The sequence below is a fragment of the Convolutriloba macropyga genome, chromosome 11, assembly GCF_964194025.1.
Source record: "Convolutriloba macropyga chromosome 11, txConMacr16.3, whole genome shotgun sequence".
NCBI classification, from domain to species: Eukaryota; Metazoa; Xenacoelomorpha; order Acoela; family Convolutidae; genus Convolutriloba; species Convolutriloba macropyga.
In genome coordinates this window covers 24,635,094-24,659,713 of record NC_134478.1, presented here as the reverse complement: position 1 = coordinate 24,659,713, position 24,620 = coordinate 24,635,094, and the positions used below count along the sequence as shown (strand labels likewise).

The following is a 24,620-nucleotide window of genomic DNA, read 5'->3' as shown; positions in this document are numbered from 1 at the left end:
ATCTACATTATTCGGCTTTAATTCTGATAGGGTTGCAAAAGTCATTACTCACAACTTTAGAAAAACAACTGAATTGTGGAATAAAATCCATTTTTAATAGAAGAAAATACGATCGGTCTACAGAAACTTCGCAACAAAATACTACCAGTTTCTTTTCTCTTGAAATACCATTGCGCAAAATATTCTTTTCGCTCACTTCGAACGATCTTCCAGCGTATAAAATTAAACCTCTCTCTACCATGAGAATAAAACAACATGACAGGTCAAAAAAGTAACGTTCGATATAAGAAAGAACAATAAGTTTTTAACAGATTCTTTTATTGCACAAGCCATTCCAATTTATAATAGTCTGCCTTCTAATATTAGACTGAAAACAACATCGAAAGCTTCCTTAAAAAAGAACTGAAAGAATATTTTTGGAAAGAATTTTTGAAGGACCCAAAAGTAACTGATATAAAACATGACATTGAGAGCATTAGATTTTAATTTTATTTTTTAATCTTCATGATGTACATATAAAATAGTGAGAACAATTTATGCTCGTATTTTAGGCCATTTTTTAATAATGTAAGGTCAAATTTTTAGTTAAGTAATTTAATGATTTTATAATTTTACATTATGTTATATTCTTAACTTTACATTGCCTCTTTTACCATTTGCTTTTTATACTTATGTGTACCAGAAGAAATTAACAATGTTCTTTTATTTATTAAACGTGCATTTCTCACCCAGATTAGGTTGCGTAGGCATATAATTACTCCAAACCTCCAAGCCTCAAAAACCCCATAATGATAAATAACTTCAATTAACAGGACATTTACTAATACTTTCAGTAAGAAATACAAAAATAGCATAAATTAGCTTTGAAAGATTTGTGGTATATGACTAAAGATATTAATTTCTCAAGAAAGTGAGTATAAATCAATAACTTGATTTAATTATAATATTGTAGAGTTCTAAATGAAGACATATGACTTTAATCTCTGACCAGGTGAGAACAAAAACATCTTCTTGTGTAACTTTTTGGTTTGTGCCCCCCTAGGTGCATATTATATGCACCCACTAATTGCATGTGCTAGAAGAACTCAATGATATGCTGCGTAAAGACTGACAAATTATGTTAACCGGGATATAACGGAAAATATTTTGTACAGACTAAAATCAGTTTCTCGTTTTCACTTTGCAACATGGCTAAAATGGAAGGCGACAGAGACTTAATCCAAGATTCACGAACTCCACGTTGAGTGCACTTTCTTAAGGTGGCTGTGATACTTTTCAGGAATATCCAGAATATCACTTAAAGTTAGCATTTCATCACTTGAGATTTCGTTAGCTTTTGGGTCCAAGGCAAGTGCTGATATAACACAATGTGAATGTAACGGGTCCGCATCACTGTTGCTAGGCAACTTGCAGTACCCGCCACAAGGTCCTCGACATGTAGATGCAAACACACGGGCATTCTGGTGGTCGATCAAATCGTAGCAGCCCAGAATTGAGAGAGAGGCTCCAACCCAAAAGAAATAACAGGTATCGGAGTCTTTGGCAGGTCTTCCGTTAAATCCGTGAGATTGTCTGCCTACCAGCCACTGAATTAGTTGATTTCGATCTTTCTCAGAAAGACTCGTGTCTAATTTTCCCAGCAGTTTCAAACTAGCTGAAGCAGATAATGACAGTGGTCAAAATGAACGCTCTCCAAAAATCGTTGTGCCAACCTTTAAGTTCTTGGTACCTAATCAGTGGTCAATAGCACCAAGCAGTAGCAAATAAACTTTGAAAATAATGGAGCAATGATATTTTAGTTTTAAATTTAAAAAAGAACAATTTACGTGATGAAAAAAGAAGAGATCACTTTTAGTAGCGAATTGAGATATACTGTCAAAAAATTGCAACTGTGAACTTCCATTTTTAAACATACCCGGCAGATTGCCGGAAAACAACCGCCGTTGATTCCAATAAGCATGATTGGGATTGAAAGAAGAGAAGATATTAAAAACATAGCTGGCAGATTGCCAGAAAATAGCCGCAATAGATTTGTAGACTGGCAGTCTAAAAAAAAACAGTAAAGACAGACCAAAAAAATTCGTCTTTTCATTGAAGGCTGATCTGTTATATTTTGATTAAAAATCTGTATAAGTTATTGCTGCCTCCATTAGCTGATCTCAAATAACCTTCATTTAGAGTGACACACACCCATTTGACCTTATCTCTTTGAATTAAAGTAAATAAAAGTCAATTTCAAAGTGAGGAAGTCATTTTTGAGAGTGAGGTAAGTCAAGTGTGACCAAAAACTAAATCACGCGCATGAACAAAAAAACTCGCTCCACTAAAAGCGAAAAATGACGTCACACATGCAATTCAGTTGAAATTGCATGAACGAATGAACCAAAAGTGGCTGTGACGTCATATGGTCGTAACAAAAATCATGACGACGAAATAAAAAAAACCAAGAGAAGGCCAATAATAGCCCCAGCTATCGCTGTGCGGCTATTAAAAAAATATTTTTGTACAAAAACATTTTTTAAGACCGATTTGTTTTGATGGCATTTCGTAGCTGAACATACTTCTGTTTCTTAGAGAGAGGCTACAGGGGCTACTATCAATACCAATAAACATTAGAGAGAGGAAACTAAGACTTATAGGAACGACGTTCAAATAGCGGGCATCTAAAATTGGGCTTTATGGGTTTATCCCGTTTCTATTTCTGACTTCAATTTTTCATACTGACTCTATTCATTTTGAATTGTTTTGCTGAGCAGCTGATGTTAAAATTCACTTTTAGCAGAATGAGAGAAGAGAGAAACTAGCCTAGAGAAGTCCAAATGATTTCACGCAAAATGTCGAAAAAGCGGCAAAATGGTAAAGCGAAAAAAAGTATGACGAAGTAAAAAACATAGCAGGACGACAAGTCCTGAAATACAATTCAAAGAAATGAAAAAAAACTCAGAATTACCCTGACCAGCAGATCAAATTAACAGTGCCAGCCAAAATACAAACAAAATCATCTCAAAAATTGAGAAACAAACAAACAAACTAAACAAATATATAATCATAACACTTTGAAGCTTTTACTCCTAAGGCAAAATTTGATTCCTTTAAATATACCTGTATCAAAAATATGTTCAAAACCAAGTTTTGCTTCTGAGATTGGTACAGATTATATCTGCAAGGCCTGAAAAAATTCATTGGCCCTTGAAGATCGATTAACTCGAAAATTTTCAAAAAAAAAATGATATCAATTGAAATTTTGATGAAATGTTGCTGAAAATCATGACATTAATATCTTAAGAATCAATTCTTAAGAAATGATTCTAGTGTCTCTCGAGGCTATCCACAAAACCAATTCTAAGCCTTAAAAATTAATTGGTTCAAAGATCGATAGGCAATAATTTTTTGCAGACTTTCAAATTTCAAAAACAGAAATTCGTTCTATAAAAATAATGAAAACCATCCTATTACCCCCTAGCAAATATTTAAAAACATATTATCAAACCCTGTATGAGGTTATCTGGCTACTCAGGAAACATAAAACTGAATAAAAGACAAATGTTTTGAAAAAGAACTTGAACAACTTGCAAGTTTTATCAGAAAATTTTCAAAATTCGAAAGGTTAAATTTTTGAAAACAAATACATTGAAACTGACAACTATGCAGTAACTTTTTGCAGAATGTGGAATAGGTTTCCTGGCACTTTAGAATGGACAGATACCAAAACTGACAGAAACTTTAGGAAACCTCAAAAAAAGAGCAGATTTTATCCAAAAAAAAATGCCAAAATTCGAGACACTAAAATGTTGAAAACCGCTCCATGATTACTAGAAACAATTCAATTCACTATTACCAAAACTTAAAGGAGATTCCCTGGGCCTTGAAGCCGGAAAAACGCAAAGAATGACAAAAATTTTCAAAAAATTGCAAAAACTAGTATCATTTTGTGTGTTTGTAGTACCAAAACATATAGCTCAAATAATGATCCTAACAAGTAATTTTGTCTCGCAAAAGGCCTTCATCAACTTTTAAAAACTTCAACCTAAGACTAAACAAGCAAAAAACTTGAAAAAATCACAAAAAACATGAAAAATTGCACCATTTTGAGCCCGAAAACACCTAAAAATGACCTTTTAACCTTGAATTGAGGCCATCCCAGCAGCTGCAACACTCTAAGCACTTGAAGGACTACTAATGTCCACTTTGGGCCCCTAATGAAACTTAATGCCCGCTGGGCTTTACCTGTTTATCCCGTTTTGAAAGATCAAAGTCATTGAAAAATGTGTAAACACATCTTAAAAAAAACACAGCGCCCCAATACAATTCAAATTCTTTGAATTGTAAAAAAAATTAGGAGCGCTATAATAGCCGGCTGAGAAGATGAGGGCGGCTATTAACAATGATTTAAAATTAATGAGATTGATTAATTCACCTTCTTTTTTATCATAATGGAGCAGTACATTGGCCAAATACTCTATTTAGTTACTATTAATTCTCGATCAGTGTCGTAAGAGTATACTGTATCAAATCAGAAACATCTATTCAACAGATTGCTTCATGTCATCACGGAATTGCTTTTTAGCAATAGTATTTATGCTTATATCCCCAAAGACTTATTGCTACTTATCCAACTTACCTAATGCCAAATAGGTGCAACCACCGTGTGCTTCTCCACCTGGTTTCTGACTAAAGGCACCACCAACTGGAGAGAGACAGCTGAGGATATATTTGACAGCAGCCTCCACGTCTATCTGAGAGAAGTCATTCAGAATGTAGCAAATGGATACTGCCGCATACATGAACCGAATATCTTCCTCTCCGTCCAATCGAATGCAGCCTAAAAAGAGTTCCTGTATGATGCCAAAACTAGCTAGTGGATGAGAACTCACCACAAAAAAAAGCGAAAGCGCAAACAATCGCAAAAAGCAGGCAAAAAACACAGACCAATAGGCAAAAATTCGCTCAAATTTACTCAATTTTCTTCAACAAAAACAAAATAATTATCAGTCAAATTGAAAGACAACCAAAACAGCTACAACAACTAATTTGAACCTCAGAACTCCCCAAATTCTAGAATAAGCAAACTATTAGAACTAATAGGGCAAAGTGGTTCTTAAAAAGTAGCTCAAAATTAAATCTAAAAGTGTAGTATATGCTTCATATGGTCAAAAATGCTTCCAAACACTCTAATACAAGTTAAGGTAATTGATACAAACACCTTTTTACTGTTTGGAGTAAAACTAAGCAACTACTTTGAAAAAGCAAAACTTCGCCCGCTTAAAGAATATTTCCTCACATACATTTCACGCTCTTTAAAAAAGCGACATGAACAGAAAAACTCTCCTGTCTGCTCTTTAAACGTCTACAACAATTTGACACAAACACTTTGCTTTCACGCAAATCAGTTCCTGTTTCGAAAACCTCCCATCAAAATAACCAAACAAAAAGACGCTTCACCTCTATCCTTTTCAGATTCTTTATAAAAAAAACTTGCCCGAAAGATTTTTTCATTACTTAACACACGAAAATTAAATAAAAGCAATTTAAAGTCAATCCACTATGTATTTAGCCCCCAAGATAACCAACGATATATAACAAAAAATTAGATCGAAAAACCGATCAAAAAGAAAAGCAATACAGTACAAAAATCTTTTTTTATTTATAAAAATTTTTATATTTTTATAAAAATATAAAAAAAAATATTTTATAAAAATATTTTTATAAAAAATATTTTTTTTATAATTTCTTAGATTAATCTCCAAAAAAAACTGCCAAGTCTCAATAAATGTTCTCAACACACCTTTAGTAACAATTCCTGAATTTCATCGAGCACCTGCACGACACCCAAACGCACTGGAAAGCGCTAAAATGTGAGCAAAAAGTAAAATAAACTAAAACTGCAAATAATCAAAAACAGAAAACTAAGCAAAAATTAATTCAATGTAGCCTATTTTCTTCAACTAGAACAAAATTAAATTGATTATAACGAAATCAAAATGACACATTTACTAGCATTCTGAGATAACAACCATTTTCATCCAACAAATTACCCCAGACGCTAAAAACATGAAAAGGCTCGCGACCTCGCCATTCTGGATGCCCTTGTCTTCGGACCGGCGGCGAGGACAAGATACAGAAGTATCTTCAAAATTCCAGAAGCAACAAGCAAAGTGTCCAAGCAAATCGGGTTTTTGCTCTGGTGCCCGGTCGAGTCTGCGGACCTGAGGCACCTCCTCCTCAAAGCAGGCGACATCGAGCAAAACCCGGGCCCCTTTCCTTGTGGACATTGCGACAAACACGTCAGCAGGAAGGACTACTCCATTCTGTGCAGAGACTGAGAGAAATATTTCCACAGAGTCTGCGTCGGCATGACGGTAAAGGAAATACGAGCACATCAGAATTGGAGATGGCACTGCGGGTGTAAAGCGGCGAACAAAGCCCCAGCACCAACCCCAGCGACGCCTCGAAAGAACCACAAAGGAAAGCAGGAGCCAAGGCCGAAGATCCAATCTTCACTAAAGATACTCAAGGCCAACGTCTGCGGAATCAGGCAGCGGGCCCAAATCCTCGCAAAACTGGCAGAGGAAGAGGATGCGGATGTTCTTGTCATCCAAGAAAGCAAACTCATGCAGAAAACCGAAGTCCCGAAACAGTTCGCGAGTTGGACATGCCACAGACAAGAGCGGAAGATCCACCCCAGCCAGAAGGAACAACCACAGGGAGGAGTGATCACCCTTGTCAAGCCAGGCCTCTCCTCGGAAAGACTAGCCGACCTGTGCTTCCCAGGGGACTCTGCCATGGAAAGTGTTGGAGTCAAGATACACATCCAGAAACCTGTGAAGATATGGAACTTTTACAGGCCACCTGCTAAGTCTAACGACGGGAGAAACAGCCAGCCGTACTCCTCTGAGTGGCCGACAGATGCGGACATCATCCTCGGAGATCTGAACGCCCATGGTTTCTGGGATAGAAACCATCCCAGTGACGAAACTGGAGAAGAGATAGAGTCCTGGTTGTCCTCGAATCAGTGGATTGCCCTCAACGATGGAACACCAACAAGGATGGCAGGGGATGGGGAAACGACACCAGACATAACTCTAGTCCCTGGGGATTCATACGGAAAAGTGAAATGGAATGTCCTGGACACAATAGGGTCCGATCACCTGCCTATCAAAGTGACCGTCGAAGGGAGGGAACGAAAAGAAAAAGTCAAGAGGCGGCTTAATCTCGAGAAGCTGGACGTCAACAAATATCAAAACACCTTTTCGGAACTCCTGAAAGAGGCTAGGACCGAGGAGAACCTCAGCCTGGAGAAAGAGTTCAAGATTTTCGTCGACCTGGTTCTCCAAGCAGCCCAGAAGAGTGCTCCACTGACCTCCAGCAAACCGAAGAAAACATGGTGGACAGAAGAGTGCACCACAGCAAGGAAGAAGATGAAAACAGCATTCAAGCAAATGCGCAAGAACCCTTGCGAGGAGCAGAGAAACCAGTATCAGCAGGCCCGAGACACCCTCTTTGACACGATAAAGTCAAGCAAAAGGAAAGCCTGGCGAGAGTTCGCATCAACCCTCTCACCGAGAACACCATCCTCCAAAGTATGGGGTGTGCTGAAAAGTATAGACGGAAGGAAGAAGCAGAAGCTACCAGACGTCCCCCTAACTGCAGGAGACAAAAAGGCTATCACCAAACTGGAGAAAGCAGACCTCAGTGTAAAGACCTACGCAGCTAACAGTCATGTTCGCATCCCCAGAGAGGCGCAAAAGACTGCTTACACCGCGGTCAGAAAAGCCATAAAAAAGAACCCAACAACGCCCCTGGATGAACCCTTCAGCAGTGCTGAGCTCCACGAAGCCCTCCGGCAGACTAAACTGAAGTGCCCCGGGGAGGATCAAGTACACCCCCTGTTACTTAAGAGTCTACCAGAGGAAGGCAAGGCAGCTCTACTACAAATCTTGAACCGCAGTTGGCTGGAAGGAAAAGTCCCCTCACAATGGAGAAGAGCGCTCATCATCCCAGTACTGAAGAAACGGAAGCCGCCGACGGAAATAAAGAGCTACCGGCCAGTATCGCTTCTTTCCAGCATCGCGAAGCTATGCGAGAGGACAATAGCCAGCCGCCTACTAGAATGGGCACTCAAAAGAAATCTGATTCCGGAAGAACAATCAGGTTTCAGGCCTAAACGGTCAACCCTCGACACTATCACCAACATCGCACAGCAAGCCTTTAACCAGCTCCAGAAGAAAGAGAGGACTCTACTGGTCGCAGTAGACCTAAAATCCGCCTTCGACCGTATCTGGAGAGGCGGCCTGTTGAGGGACCTAGCTGCTATGGACATCTCACCAGGGTGCCTCAAGTGGCTCAGGGCCTTTCTAACAGATAGAAGAGCAGCAGTGCGTTGGGATGGTCTGAGGAGCAAGGAGATGGTATTCAAGGAAGGCGTACCGCAGGGGAGCCCACTTTCTCCTTTGCTCTTCATCCTCGGGACCCGCGGACTTCCAATCAAGATCAGGGAAACCTCCAGCGTCCGCTGTGACGTTTACGCAGATGACATCACGTTACACGTATCCAGCGCCAGAGTAGAAGACTGCCAGCAGGAAATGCAGAAAGCCTTGAACTCGATAGACGCATGGACAGCCGATACCCACATGGAAGTCGCCAAAGATAAGACAGAAGCAATTGTGATCTCCCTAGACCCTAGAGAAACTGCAGGGAAAAGCCAACCAAGACTACAACTGGCAGCGGCAGATGTCTCTTACAACAAGACCGTGAAGATTCTGGGGGTAGAAATAGACTCACAATGCACTTTCAAAACACAAGCAGTAAACGCGACAAGGAAGCTCAAAGAAAGAAACCAAGTCCTCAGTTGCATGGCCGGCAAGTCTTGGGGACTAAAGGGCTCCGACATCAGACATACTTACAAGGCGTACACGCGCCCCGGAGGACTGTACGGGTGTGGAGTATGGGGGCCTTTTATAGCGCAAACGAATCTCAAGAAGCTGGAAACTTGCAACACGAGAGCCGCAAGGCTCATTACAGGCTGCCCAAGTGGTTCCAACAACGCCAACACTCTAGCGGAAGCACAGCTACCCACAATTGCCACATTCATCAAGGACGAAGCAGTACGGCAATATTCGAAACTACTAGAGTTTCCGGAGGGACACCACCTTAAGGAGCTGACCCGTACCGCATACACGCTCGCGCGGTTGAAATCACGAGGAGATGCAGAATACAGGAAGGACTGGCGGAGAACGGCAGAAGAGCACTACCATCAACTACAGATCACCAACACAAAAGAGACGAAAAACAAGCTACAACAAACAGAAGAGATGCGGATCAAGAATGACTACCTAGCTGCGAGAAAAGAAGGTTCGGATTACGACAGAACCTGCAGGGGAGACCCCCCTCCAGTATTGCTTGTACCACATTCAAGAGAGGACGAAGTATTCGTCCACCAGTTACGAGTGAACAGATGCCCTATCTTGGCCGAATGCAAACATCGATTCGGCAAGATACCAGAACCTCAATGCCCACACTGCAACCTGGAAGAGGAAACTGCCTTACACTTCCTAACGAAGTGCCCAAAGTGGAAGAAACAGAGAAAGAAAGCAGGACTGCCAACAAACCCGTTTGAGACACCGGAGAAAATACTCGATTTCGCAAAGGACACTGGGGTATACCCCTCGTCATAAAACAGACGATTGCACAAAGAACAGAACAGAACAGAACAGGCTCGCGATTGCATACAAAACCCTTATAAATCATAAGAGATTGTCAAAAATAGTCTCAAAGGTACAGTCTCCTCTTGGAGTCGGAAAAGAGACACTTCTCCTTTCGTTGAATCGCTTACGTAGATACTACTAAGGCTCTAACCGAGCGGCTCAGCCACTCAATGCACTCCGTTCTTCCCGTTCTTAACACCACGTTTTCAGGCGAGGGTCATAAGAATAAAATCAGTCCACAGAGATCTGAACAGATTTCGTGCACAGACATCAAAAACTTTTAATACTCTCTCTTAAAAACATCAAAAGCGAATAGCGGAAAAAAATCAACAACTCACTGCCACTTTTCTGAACTAACGGGTGGAGTGAGGAGCATAGCTGGAGTCCACACCGCAAAAAAGTTCCCTTCGCTCCATTAGTTTATCTCTTCGCAGCAGCTCCAGTAAATTGTAGACTTAGACATTAGATCAGCGAGTTTTTATGGATGATAAGTCAAAAGCGTCAGCGAAAAAAACGGTCAAGCAAAAAATATCAGAGCTAAAACAATTGATAACAACTTTTTTGATAGCAATGAAAATCAGTTGGTAGCTGTTTATAATAAGCGTTCAAGGTACTGAACCTATAGCATGTATGAAAAAGTTTAGGCCATTAGCATACAAAAAAATAATGATGAACTCATCACAAAACAATTAATACGAACAGCTAACTCATTAAAATAACTGAAACTGGCTTGTAGCTCAGCAGCACGAAAACTGATGAACGAAAGAGCTAAAAGATTGAAAACTGTAAATAAGATTCAGAAATCAATTGATTTTCTTAATTCTGATGTCACAGAATTGTCTCTGGTAGGAGTGGTTTCAAAACCTTTCCCATAGTCGGTAATAACTACCCCATTAAAGCTGCGGACCGTTTTAACGTTTGGCAATTAACACTTAAATAGGGTTCTAATTCTTTATTTTTATTCTCATCTCATATTGTTTCCACGCTTTGAAATATTCCTTACGACATTGATTAACGCTTTCACAGCAAAGGCTTAAGGACCACAATCAAGTATGCTTACTTGGCATTGTGGACGAATCAAAATTATTTACCAAAATTGACGCTAGATCAAAATATTATTTGACCATTTGGTTGACAAAAAATATCAATATTTACAATTTGAAGTAAACCTCTTGCTCATTTAGCTGATGATAATTTTTATTTCAGTTGGACTTTGGACTCCCTTGTGATAAACCCAATTTAAATCAAAATTTAATTTTGAAAATAGTTGTATTTACTTAATTATTTTCTCAAATAAGCAAATCAGTAATCTAAAATCTAGCTTTATAAAACATAGCTGGCAGAATGCCAGAAAATAGCCGCAATAGATTCGTAGATCGGCAGTCTAAAAAAAAACAGTACAAAAGACAGACCAAAAAAATTCGTCTTTTCATTGAAGGCTGATCTGTTATATTTTGATTAAAAATCTGTATAAGTTATTGCTGCCTCCATTAGCTGATCTCAAATAACCTTCATTTAGAGTGACACACACCCATTTGACCTTATCTCTTTGAATTAAAGTAATAAAAGTCAATTTCAAAGTGAGGAAGTCATTTTTGAGAGTGAGGTAAGTCAAGTGTGACCAAAAATTTAATCACGCGCATGAACAAAAAAACTCGCTCCACTAAGAGCGAAAACTGACGTCACACATGCAATTCAGTTGAAATTGCATGAACGAATGAACAAAAACTGGCTGTGACGTTATATGGTCGTAAAAAAAATCATGACGACGAAATAAAAAACATAGGACCAGTCCTGACGTACAATTCAACAATTCAAAGAATTTTCATTGACTAAACAGAAAACTAGACCTAGAACGGACTATGAATGGATTGGGAAAAGCATTTCGAAAAAAATCCAATCCAAAAAATCGAAAGAAACAGTAAAAATCAAAGTGAAATTGCCGCATGTGAACAAAAAACCACTAGCGAGAAAGCGAATTTTTGTTCAAACACCGTTTTCTCACTTTAAATTCTACTTTAAATTTAAAGCGAAAAAATTTCACGCCGCAAAAGCACTCACTTTTTCGCTCCACTTCCTGTTTCGGCGTGACCAAAATCACTACTCCAATTTGACTTCAAAGATCATTAAAATGAGTGTACAGATCTTAAAAAAAACATAGCCGGAAGAATTCCGGAAACGACTCTAAGTGAAAACCCATTTAAACGCCATCCAACTACTCATCAAACAAAACGTGCCTTCAATAATTGATGATTATCTTGAAACAAAGTCATGAAAAAAAAGTAAAAACAATAAAATCAAATCTGTTAAAATATGATAAAAAATCTGATCAAATTTTGTTATAAATTGAGATCCCGAAAAAACTATCTCTGCCAAAATAACTACTAGTACTTAAAAAAACCACCTATGTGAATTTTGAAAAAATACTTTAGGCTAAATTATGAAAAAAAGCTCTTAAAAACAACTTTCACTGAAAAACTGGAAAAAGTTACTAATTTTTTTTAATATTTCAAAAAACATATAAATCCAAAGAAAAATTCCCTTCAGCCAATAGGGTATCCAGATGTTCTCAAAACAATAGGCAAGTCATAATAGGCAAAGAAACTTAGCTAAAAACAGAAAAAAAAACGAAAAACTGCAAAAAATTAAGAAAAATAGTTTCGCCATTTTTTTGTCATATTTCTCAACAAAAAAATGATTCTTACCCACAAAACTGTAACCAATTGTTTTCATAAACTTTCTCAAGTAGAAGGGGTTTCTTCAATACCCATTTGAGCCAGTAAAACAAAATAATAATCGTCAAAAAAACGCAAAAATTAGCCCGAAAATCAGCAAAATGCATTAAAAACCTCCGAATTATCATAAAATTCATATGAATTTCCAGAAACCTTCAAACCACTACCGAAACCAGACTAAAATTAAAACAAAATCATAACCAAACCTCTTAACCAAAATAAATAAAAAACTGCTTTAAAATGCCGCACGTGAACAAAAAAAATTCGCTCGCTTAGAAAATTTTTTTACACATCAATTTCTCGCTCTCTCAAAAACAGCGGTAAGAACAAAAACCACTCACTTTTCGCTCCGCTCTTCACTTTTGTTCAGCACCAAAATCACTCCGAATTTTTTCAGGCGTTTCATTTCCCGCTTCAAAATTCACTCCAATAACACTCCAATAAAATTGATTAAAAAAGGACTTCTCCAATACTCTTCGAGTCGTAAAAAAGACAGCGCCCCAATACAATTCAAATTCTTTGAATTGTAAAAATTCTTTGAATTGTAAAAAAAACAAGAGAAGGCCAATAATAGCCCCAGCTATCGCTGTGCGGCTATTAATAAAAGAGTTAAATCTAACCAAAAGTCAATTTGGAGTGCTATAAATCGTTTAGGTTAAAACTTGAATAATTGCATGCATTTTCATCATTTAAGTAGAGACTTCTGGAAACTTCTGGAGCACTTCTGGAAACTATTTGACTTTTTAAATTTTAAATCGAATTGACATAAGATAATAAATGAACTGCATGGAGGGAACTCAGTCAAAGACAACAACCAGAAGTTTCTAACCAGACAACAACTACATAAGAGCGAGAAGGTAATTCAAGGCGTTTCAAGAAGAAAACTGACATTGGCCGAAAACTGCGAGATTAACCAGGAATGTGAATCTTCATCAGACAAGCATTGCTCATTGACTGACTCAAGAGTTGGAGCAACGTAAACCTTAATTGATGACGTAGATACAGAGGTGAAATCCAACACACAAAGCTGTCCCTGCAGAATTCCGTCATTTTGTGTACATCTGAGAACGCAACCGTGATAAAAAAAACCTTTTCATACTCTGTAACACTCCTGTTTAGTTGGATCTTTGCCCGTCTTCCAGCTGGTCTCCAGCAAAGGCTTCCCTCTGTTGATATTTCGTCAGAGGCGACAGAATACGAAAACCGAACAGAACTTCTGTTCTGGCCGAAAGTACTGGCGATCTTCAACATTGTAACAATTTCAACCGTGCACTCGATTGGAAATGAGTTATCCAGCGAGCCTCAGAAACAGCCCACCCTCAATTAGTCAGTGCTGATTTGTGGGAGGCAAAAAACGTCATATTTGAAGATCTAGCTCTTTATCAATGCGGCCTTTTATCTTTGTGAGACGTTACTTGAGAGCACAACAAACGTATTTGGCAGGTGTTACAACAAATGTCGACCCAGTCATCAGAATAACAATTTGGTTCAGCCATTACTAGCGTATCTGTTCAACAAACAAGTGCAATATAAACATTTTTCCTTAAAAGTTTTTTTATCCTGAAAACAAACAACAGGTACAGGTAGATGTCTGGAATAGGTATTCCTCATTCACAGCTCCACAATGTCAACACCTTCGTTTGTCACATCAATCACTGGACATTCAGCACAGTTTTGTCATTCCAATCGAAACGAAGTCCTCTCGACTCCAGATGTTTCTCCAATCTGATCTTGAATTGTAGCAGGCTAACAACATCTACGACGTCGCTGGGAAGTCCATTACACTCACTCATGACACGTTGGGAAAACACAAACTTCCTCAAATTCAGATTCCTTAACTTTTAGTTTTGCTGCTTATAAATATGGCCCCGAGTGTGTCTGTAGTCAAAATCCGATTGCTTATTGAGTTGTCATGGCCAGCTTTCTCATTCACCATCCCAAAAGTCTCCATTATATCGCCTGTTAACCTGTGGAAATTAAGTGTAGACAGATCCAACATCTTCAATCTACAATCGTATCTCTGCCCTTTGATTCCATTTACTCTTCGCTGAACATTTTCAATCATCCTTATGGCCGTGCTTAACTTACTCACTACGTGATATTCAAATGAAAGCTCCTCGTCCAAGACTACTTCGAGGTATGCTTCGGAAGGCACTTTAATTTTTCCAATATATGTTTGTGTCATCCGCAAAAATGCAGAAAGCGCTTTGGACCATTTCAGGCAAATAACCTTGGACAAAATACTAATGGACAAAATATTCTGAAACAACAGGGTTAGAATCAACTGCACCTGAATGTTAGGAGACATTCTTTTAAGCCGGTAAGGAGACATTCTTTTAAGGGACTTAAAATGATGGCATAACGGCTTATTATAATACGGCTTATCGCAGTGCCAGTTATCAAGACTGCAGTAAGTGATCACTAAACTGTCCAAATTATGGTTTCTGATTGCGTCGAAAAGACTAAACCACTGTAAAACGAGGTTTATCGAGATTGGCACATTCTTGAAAACGAATTAGTTTTTAAAAAAATGACTTTTGAAATCAAGCACAAATTATGCAGACTTATGTCGCAATTTTACGCTATGATTGTGATCTTCCAGTAGTTCCAGTAGCTACAATTGAAGATGTTAACAATTATATTTCAGGGAAGAGATCAAAAGACTCTAAGCAACCAAATTGGCTTGACATTATAAAAAATTAAGCAGTAAAAAAAGCTGTTATTCCAAATTTATTTTAGACCTAAAAATATTGAAAACATGGAAAAGTTTAACAAAATCAGGAAAAAAGGAAAACTCAAAAAAGAACTCCAGCATCTTTTTACAATAAACAATTTGAGCGGAAACACGCGAAAGCAACATAAAGAGGAATCAGAAAAACAGACTGAAAGCTTCGACAATTTCTTCACAACTATTGGAAAAATTTTGTCGAATAAATTAATTGAAAACGCAAAAGATCTTTAAATAGCATGTTTTGACTCCTATGTCACTAGTCTTTAAAAGTTTAAAAAACCAAGCACTGATATTGACGAGCTGAATAACCTCATATTTAAAAGAATATAGAGTATGCTATAGTTCCTACTTTGACCCTTTATTCAATAAGTTTCCCAAATGGAATTTTCCAAAAATGTTTAAAAAGCTGCAGTAGGAAGAAGTAGTTTAAGAAGCAGAAAACCACAGGCCAATTAATTTATTACCAACGATTGGAAAACTTTAAGAGAAAATGCTCTGTAAATGAATGCTCAAAATCAAGAAATTTGATTTGCTTATTAAAAGACCATTTGGTTTTTGACTCAAAATGGACCACTGACGCATTGGTAAATTTTCTTGAGGGTATCAGACAAGACTGGGAAAATGGATGTAAAGAAGGAAAAGTTGTGTTCAGAGATCTAATGAAAGCGCTTGACACAATTGAACGAAATTTGCTCTTGGAAAAGCTAGAAAACAGAGATGCGAGGGCCTGTACTAAGTTTTCTGAAATCTTATTTGAGTGACAGATAAGAATGCGTAAATGATGTTGAAATCCGATCGGAATTTTTACCATTAGATTATGCAGCGCCGCAGGGTTCGGTGCTAGGACCACCCACTCCTCTACTTAGTTTATATAGATAAAATTCAGGACTTCTGTGATGACTCCAGTGCAACCTTGTTCGCTGATGACGCCGTCGAGAAGCAAAAAGCGCAAGCAAAGGAAATTTTACGAGGTCAATAGAATATGTTTACTGAAGGTTTCAAAAATTTCCTACGAAACTAACTGACCCTCATTTTAGAAAAAAAACGCACCTATGGAATCTACAAAGCATAAACGAGAAAAGTTTAAAATCCATTCGATCAAAGATTTGCAGATTTTTGAATTGTTTAAAAAATTAACAGAGATACTTCCATCGGAAAACGAAACAAGTAGTCTAAAGTATCTGAAGTCTGAAATTGAGTCAATAAAGCCCGAAAAAAATCACGGTAGTTAAAAAGTACGAACATTTAAGTGGATGTAGCCCTAAACGAATAGAGGTAAGCATGAAAAAATTGTTGATCTTGAAATTTAACACCCCTTTTATTTCAGAATAACTTATTTTGAGTAAAAACATTAGCAATTTGTCACAAGTGATAGATATAATAATCGTACATACTGAAGCTTCCCGCGTCAGTCTGGAGCCTGGCGACGTGTCTAAGAATTCCCTCCTTTTCAATCCGTGACAAATCATCCTCCAAACAGATAAGAGAGAGCAAGGCCACGTGTGTCATTGTGAGGTGAGAAGAGTCGTAACTGTTCTTGATACCTGATGAAGGTTGTGCTATTGTCTTTTCTTGATGCAATTCATTCGGACTGTCTTCATTAGTCCGTGATGGTACCAACCAACAAGAAGCCCTGAACCCATAATCTTCCTCATCGTCCTAAACAGTTTCTATCAATTTCAATAAAGGTTAAAAGCAAAATTTCTGCCTCAATTTTAATACGATGTTTTATCAATACCGTTGCCATTAACAGCAATTCATTTTTCGCACTCTTCAAATCATTGATTTTTAAATTTATCTCGTATTTTCTTCAATTGCCACCGAAGACAACAGCTTTAAACCATGGCCAATTTTATGTAAAAGCTAATATGTACAACAAAACTGAATCATGTTGCAATCTCCAATTTTCTCATTAATTTGTTTTGTTTTGAAGAACTTAATTAAAAGAGTAATTTTGGTTGTTTATTTGTTACCTAATAAAACGAGTTTACAGAAACTACAAAAATGGGCAGAGTACTAACTTCAGACTTGGCCCCGTGTAGCTGATGGGAGTATATCCACTCAATTAAACTGTCTCTTCCTCCTGCTGCTTTGTGACAAACGGGCAGAAGGTTCAAACTGGCACAAGTTGATATGGCAAAGAATACAATAACCTTAAACATATACAATTCAACCCTGAAGGCTTCCGATGTTCATAAGTTAGCCATTAATAAGACATTAAATTTTACTCAATATTACCACTAAGTGACAATGTTACCACTCAGTTACCAAATGTTAGCGAAAAAGTGGTACACAATTTTCAAATTTCGACTGCCAGAATGAGTCCATAAACTGCGTGACTATCAGTTCCAAATATTACATCGTTGAACTGTCAATCTTACTTGATATTCCAACAAAAGATTACATGCATATTCAACCTCATCCTCGTTTCAAATATGATCACAGCAATAGTTAATACAAAAAAAATACAATCAAACTGATGAAACTCTAAATTGGAAAGTATAAGAAAAGCTTGAAAAAATCTCAAAGAAGCTCTTATCAAACTCCCAATATAAACCATTTGCTGGAAAGCTCAAAAAGATGAGCTTGTGTACTATATTACAAAAAATTACGTCTAATATTAGATTCAACCGATATCTTGTTTATCTTAACATCTAATAATCAGAACAGAAATCACTTTTAAAAGCCACGAAACACAACATGCAATGACAGTTTTAGTGTTCCAGAAAAAGGAAAGTTCCATAAATTGGCAAAGTCCCGAAGATTGGCGAAAGGCTTCGTTAAACAGATCCTTCACTTGCAAATAAAATCAGGACTGTCGAAAATTTATGGGACAAAAACGCAAACGTTTAACTGCATGTGTTTCACATAGAATAAGAAGACGAAGAGATGAAACCATTTATTTTGCAACTCAAGCCATTTGACCAGAATATCCGTATTAAATCGAAAAGTTAAATGTACATATGTTATTCAGAAAATGGAAAAAATCTATTGATCACTCTTCAATTGAACGGAAAAGATAATGTAAATTCTTCGTTTACTTGATACAAATCAATATAAAAGTATCAGTATCAAGAAATGTTATAAAATTGCCAGCATCACGAGCCTACGAGGATGTTTTTTAAAAAAACAGCACCTTTAAAAATAGTCATACCTGTTGATCAACAGTTTGCTTCTGTCTTCAAAACAGACTAGTATCAATTCTGGCTTAATGGAACGTCATTCAAAGGACACATTTAATCTCTGAAAGACCAAGTCATATCGTGTTCTCAAAGCATCTATCATTCGGTTCCCCCTTTTAGGACCACTTGCACCCTAACATATCGCAAAATGCTTGTCTCTAATATCACCACTGATTTCAATAATATTGGTGATGAGAAAGTCAGGAAACAGGTGAAAAAGTAATTTAAAAAAAAGATATTTCAAAAAATACGGTTCAGAACTAGTAATGAAAGCCTACAAACTGCTTGTCTTATAAACCATTTTAAACCATTCTCTGTAAAGCTCAAAAAGATGCGCTTTTGTACATTATTACAAAAAATTATGTCTGATAGTGCATTTTCCAGATTCAACCGATATCCATTCTATCTTAACATCTAATAATCAGAGCACAAATTACTTTTTCATGCCGTGAAATACAACATGCAATGTCAGTTTTAGCGTTCCAGAAAACGGAAAGTTCCATAAATTGGCAAAGTCCCCAAGATTGGCGAAAGGTTTCGTTAAACAGATACTTCACTTGTAAATAATAACAGGACTGTCGAAAAATTATGGGACAAAAACAAAAGTACTGATAAACATTTGTTTTTCAATGTGCAACTCAATCCATTTGTGACGAGAACATCTTAAAATCTATTTGACATTCCTGATTTCCATGGAACAGATAACGTAAATTCGACTGCTTGATACAACTCAATACAAAAGCATCAAGAAATGTTAAAATTGCCAGCTTCAACAAGCCTACGAGGAGTTTTTGAAAACAAAAGCATCACTCAATCTTTACAAATAGCCACAACTTTTGATCAACAGTTTGCTTCTGTCTTCAAAACAGACTAAAATAATTTCCGGCTTCTCGTAACGTCATTCAATGGACGGCTATATTTGTTGCTTTAATCTCTGTAGGAACAGGCCATATCATGCTCTCAAAGTATCTACAACTCGCTTCACCATCTTACGCTCACTCGCGCCCTGAGTTATCGCAAATTTTGCAAACTCTATTTTCTCTATTATCACCAAAATTGGTGATGACAAAATCAGGAAATTTGATCACAAAATCAAGAATAAATAATTGAAAAAGTAGACTAGAAAAGTTAAGAAAAAAGGCTGTCAATTATTGAAACTAATAAAAACTTTCACAGTTTTTTTTTTGAAAAATAGGTTTCACTATTAGTAAATAAAGCGAACACACTGCTTGTCGTCTAGGAATGAAGTTACATCAGAAAAGCAGTTTCAAATGGCGGTTCTCTGAGCTCAGTAATTGCGGTTTTTAATTTTGTTGTATAAAATAATGGCCTGCCAATCATGATCGATGACGATGCAAACTTTTTAAGCTGCTACAAAAAATTTGGAAACCAGGACGCTTTAATTTCTAATAACCGAGCAGCCAATTGATTAGACAAATAGAATTGACATCAATATGGCTGAATCTTGAAGGGTGCTAATCTCGAATGTCGATGCTATTGAGGTTCCGTTCAGTTTTGTATAGGACCTTAATTTAATCTGTCTAAGAGGTTCGTGTTCTAGATTTTTTCGAAGCTTTTCACGGCCCATGTTTTAAGAGGAGTTATAAGCGAGAGTGAAAGCAAGCGAGAGCAGGGAGCATTTAGCTCAAATTTGAGAATGATTGGAAATATCTGTCACATCTGTCCACGATTTGTGTTTTTGAGCTATCGTCGAACGAAGACTGCGTACAAATTAGGCAGAAACAAAAGTTCTTTATTTTACTGATTAATTGCGTATTAAAAAGGCGAATCGCTGGTTTGAACGTACTCATAATTTGGTAGTTCAAAAAATTAGTTTCTATGTCTTAGATCATTATTAATAAAATCGAGAGCAGTAGGCTAAATGAGTAAAAAAAAGACAGTGGAAAGTTGACATAAATCATTGACAAATGTGACGAGGTATTTTCACATTTGCACTGGATTTGGTCAAATCGTCCGAAAAAGGTCAAATGTAAGTTTTGCGGCGTAATGGAAATTAAAAACCATTTGTGAAAAATAACTAAAATCGACTGAACTACTCTTGGTAAATATAGAGACCAGTATTCTTCGCTCCCGGCAGACGCCAAAAAAATTGTTTCCTCTCCGGCGTGAGCACAAAGATGTTCAAGGTGCTGTAAAAAACTGAATGCCAAGAAACCCCTAGGTCCTTTGATTACACCAGCCTGGGCTTTTAAAATTATTCAAAAAATAATCCCACGCCTAACCTTTCGAATTAACTAGTGCCTCAAAACGCTTTCCCAGTAATCTCAAAATAGCTGATGTCCTACTTTATTTAAAACATATTATCGATTTAATCCTGAGAACTACAGGTTAGCATCAATCAGTCCACCTGCCCGTGCAAAGATCTTCGACAGTGTAATAGCGAAACAACTTAACAAATTCTTCTACGCGACAGGCACGAAAAGTCAATTGGCGAAATAAGTTAAATCCCGCTGTTTTCAATTTAATAAAAAAATATGACTTTTTGGTTGGTACACACCTATGGTTGTTTATATCGAGGAGTAAAACAATGCTAATATGCTCAAAACTGCCATCAAAATAGCAATACTCGCACTTCCAAACTCACCATTTTTTGGTTCTCCAGGGTACTCATTCTGTCGGGCCACATTGTCAGGAAGTAAGCCATGAATCTCGCATCCGATTGGAAAGAATCGGAGAGATCGCCTGAGATCGACACACTAGTATGGCAATCTTCTACGCCATCAGCACCCTGTGTGTCATTCTTCGAATCATCGCCAGAGGCGGTCAGTTTGTCTTCGCAATCCGGGGGCATTCACTAACTGAAAGTGATTCATCAAATCAAGATATGCAAGGTCTATGTCACGCCCGTTTCGTGCCTCATAGCTCCGTGGTATATTTCTATGATATCCATAAATAATAGTAACAAATTGGCGCTTAAAATAAAGTTTAAAGGCCATATTTGGTCCTTATTTCCATCTAGTGCTGTTACCCCTAATTCATTCATATTTATTGAAAACAACCGCGGACTAACAAAATACTAATCTACATATTACCAACCAAAGTGCCTCAACATTTACCTTTTAAGTTCGTTAAAGATGAATGAATATGTATAATTATTAAATACTGTAAAGAGAAGTTATTACTTGAAGTAATTATTCTGATAAAGCAGGTGCTAATACGGAAATGTAGATGTACTTGAACAACACCAAGAGCCGAAACGTACAATTTCCAACTTTGAAGATCAATAAATATTTGCGAAGGACCAAAAACAGCATGACGTACAAATCTGCAGAATCATCGACCACCAGAACCAGCGAGAACAAGCTAGAGTTCAGTTGATAATAATCTTTTTCCTAAGAAAACCAAAACTTCTACTTCAAATTCTAATAATTTTCTTATTGGCTTCAAGTTATATCTAGCTTGACCTAACTTTAATAATTAAAGGATTGAACTGGAACTTTTGTGCATTGTCCTAAGTTAGATAATATAGAGAGAATGGTATTAATTCTCGCATAATTATAATTAAAATACAAAGAAAAAAGTGGATAAACCAGCATACGAAAATTAGCGTTTAAAATAATAAGTTCAAAGGCCATATTTGGTCCTTATTTCCACCTGGGACTGCAACCCCTAATTTGTTTATATTTATTCAGATTATTTAAAGGATTGAACTGGAACTTTTGTGTATTGTTCCAGTATTGTGTATTCCTAAGTTAGATAAAATAGAGAGAATGGTATTGATTCTCGCATAATTATAGTTAAAAAACAAGGCATAATTATAAAACAAATATAGTTAAAAAATATTGATATTTAATTATACAAATAGCAAAAATATCAAACACCATTAAGAATACCAAATTTTATTACATTGATTTTTCTGTGGTGGACATATCGATGGTTCTCATATTTCAGTGAAATATTGAACCTGTCGCCGAATATGGACCATATGAAAAAATCCTTTACTGACCTTTACAAATATCCACTTTTGCTATAACTTGAATCACTTTCATACCTATTAGGCTAAACTCTCGACCAAGTAACCCTTGTACGAAATTCTGATGAAAATTTACGAAATTACAATTGAAAGCACGACTAAACACACATTTTAAAATTACAAACATTAATCAATTCGTCTCATGAATATCAAAGCAAAAATTCTGCTAAAGTTTTGGAAACAGGCCAAGGCTAAGGACTTTCAGCATACGCTGTCTTAATGTAGCCAACAATGTAGTCAGATAATGTAGCCAACAAATATGGTTTCCTTGTAAAGCTTCTCTTAAATGTTAATTACCAGTGACGCAAGATAGCATGCATTAAAAATACCACAAAGGACTGCCAGAAGAATCACCGAAAAATGCAAATAACAAAATCTTGTGACGCTACAGGAAACTACTTATATGGACATTACATTTCTAAATATATTATAGATTTTGCTATTTTGATAAACAAAAACTCATTTACAAGAAAACGTCAAATCAGAACGTCCTCCGCATACGGTAGTATAACCACATAACGTCGGATGAATTTTTCTCAAACGACTGTGGTTGATCAATTAACACTCCAGCATTTAAATTGGAGAAATTCCTTGAAATAAGCAGACCTATTTACAACAACAACAACAACAACAACAACAACAACAACAACAACCCAACACAAACTTGATCACAATCGTAACTACTGGAAACTAACTAATTGAAACAAGTGAAGTTCAACGAGGTTCTATTTTAGGTCAACTTCTTCGTACCAATATCAGTCAGTAGTAGATGATACCCGCTAGGGTGAACCAAATGAAGCCGCTGTCTCGAACTAATTTGGAGTCAATGAAAGTGTTCTTGTTTGCTTTTTGCCCATTGCTTGAGCATAAGCAAATGTTCTCTTTTCATTCGTAATTGGTGTAACAACGGCTTCCTACGAAGGAATATAGAATATTAATGGTTCCAGACCAATGAACTGAGAAGAAAAATGTAAGCCTTGACTTGTTTTCGGATCCAGGTCAATAATTTAATGTCCATAGGGTTGAGTTGTTGCTAATTTGTATGCGTCCTTGAGTAGTTGGACACAGTTCAACTGTTTTCTGAGATATTCTATCTGTTGAATGTCGCGCAGAAATTTGAATAAAATAAAATGAGTTGTGTTCAAGTCAAGTGTTCGTGACACTTGCTCTGTTGGAATAAATTATAATTGACATATATCACGTGGAGTTTTCTGTGTCTTCCTGACGTTGCAATTTTTACAACTTTGTCGTTAAAAACTTCCTCGCAAGAAGCATACACGAGAACACAGTCCAAAAGCTTTTTCGTTGTATCCAAGCCGGAATATTTGATGAACTCGATGTGTGGTATTTTACGCTGCATAGCTGTAAATGTGTCCTGGAACTCTTTGTAAAAGTAATAAACTCTGGTAAATGTTGGGTAGAACGAAGAACTTTGTAACATGAATATTAGGTCGGTTTTCCCACCACCACATGGGCCTACAACCGCCATGAAGATTCTATCGTTTGCGAGAATGACTTTATTCATAGTTTAGGATTTGGCAAGATGTAACCAACTGGACTTGAAAGCAATGCAATCCAAATTGACTTCTCTTCACAACTTTCCGATATCGAGAAAAGCATGGCGAAACAGCGACTTATCATGAGTACTATGATACTCACTTGAACAAAGAATATGATCTCTGATCGAGGGACTCGGTATTGGAACAGCAACGCCATTGGGGTCTCTCCCGGTTTCCATCATCAAACAATAAGTTTGTAATACCCCCATCAATTTCGTCTTTTTCAACTCGGTTTGTCATTTTCGTTTTTCAAATCAATGTTAGTCTAGCGTTTTGTAAAGCGCAAAACGGGAAAATGATTTTTTATATTTACCTAACTGTGTACCTCAATTGAGTGGCTGGTGTAGTATACTTTACATGTACTCATCGCGCGCAAAGGAATTTGAAGTAATATAAGCTTGAGGGGACATTTATTTTAAGTCCGAAATTCTAAAGTGCCCCCGCATTCGATTAGCATGTAAAATTAAGCTTACATAACTAAGCTGGATTGTATACAAATAAAACTTAATCGATTTTATACACCTTTGGTACAGTGGTACAAGATCCGCTTCTCACGCACTTGATCCGGGTTCGAATCCCGGCGGGGCGAAGATCCTTTTGCAAGTTTCCCCTCCGGTATGTCACCCTAGCCGGAAAACAGCAACTTCTATATTTTTGCTGGTGAAAAAAATTGTTGCTTACTGATGATCGACTCAACAACAAAAATATCAAAATG

At 37.1% G+C, this 24,620-nt stretch overlaps 1 protein-coding gene across 1 annotated transcript in view; it reads right to left on the bottom strand.

Moving 5' to 3' along the window:
• Window positions 1-800: 800 nt before the first annotated feature.
• LOC142349671 (geranylgeranyl transferase type-1 subunit beta-like) overlaps window positions 801-24,620 on the bottom strand; it is a 274,458-nt gene continuing 250,638 nt past the window's right edge. The window contains exons 2-6 of the mRNA XM_075401395.1: window positions 20,958-21,173; window positions 17,192-17,323; window positions 16,565-16,829; window positions 4,622-4,822; window positions 801-1,654 (exon numbers count right to left, since the gene is read on the bottom strand). Of these exons, the coding sequence (XP_075257510.1) occupies window positions 1,227-1,654; window positions 4,622-4,822; window positions 16,565-16,829; window positions 17,192-17,323; window positions 20,958-21,164 (1,233 nt within the window). The 5' untranslated portion in view covers window positions 21,165-21,173 and the 3' untranslated portion in view covers window positions 801-1,226. The remainder of the gene's footprint in view (window positions 1,655-4,621; window positions 4,823-16,564; window positions 16,830-17,191; window positions 17,324-20,957; window positions 21,174-24,620) is intronic.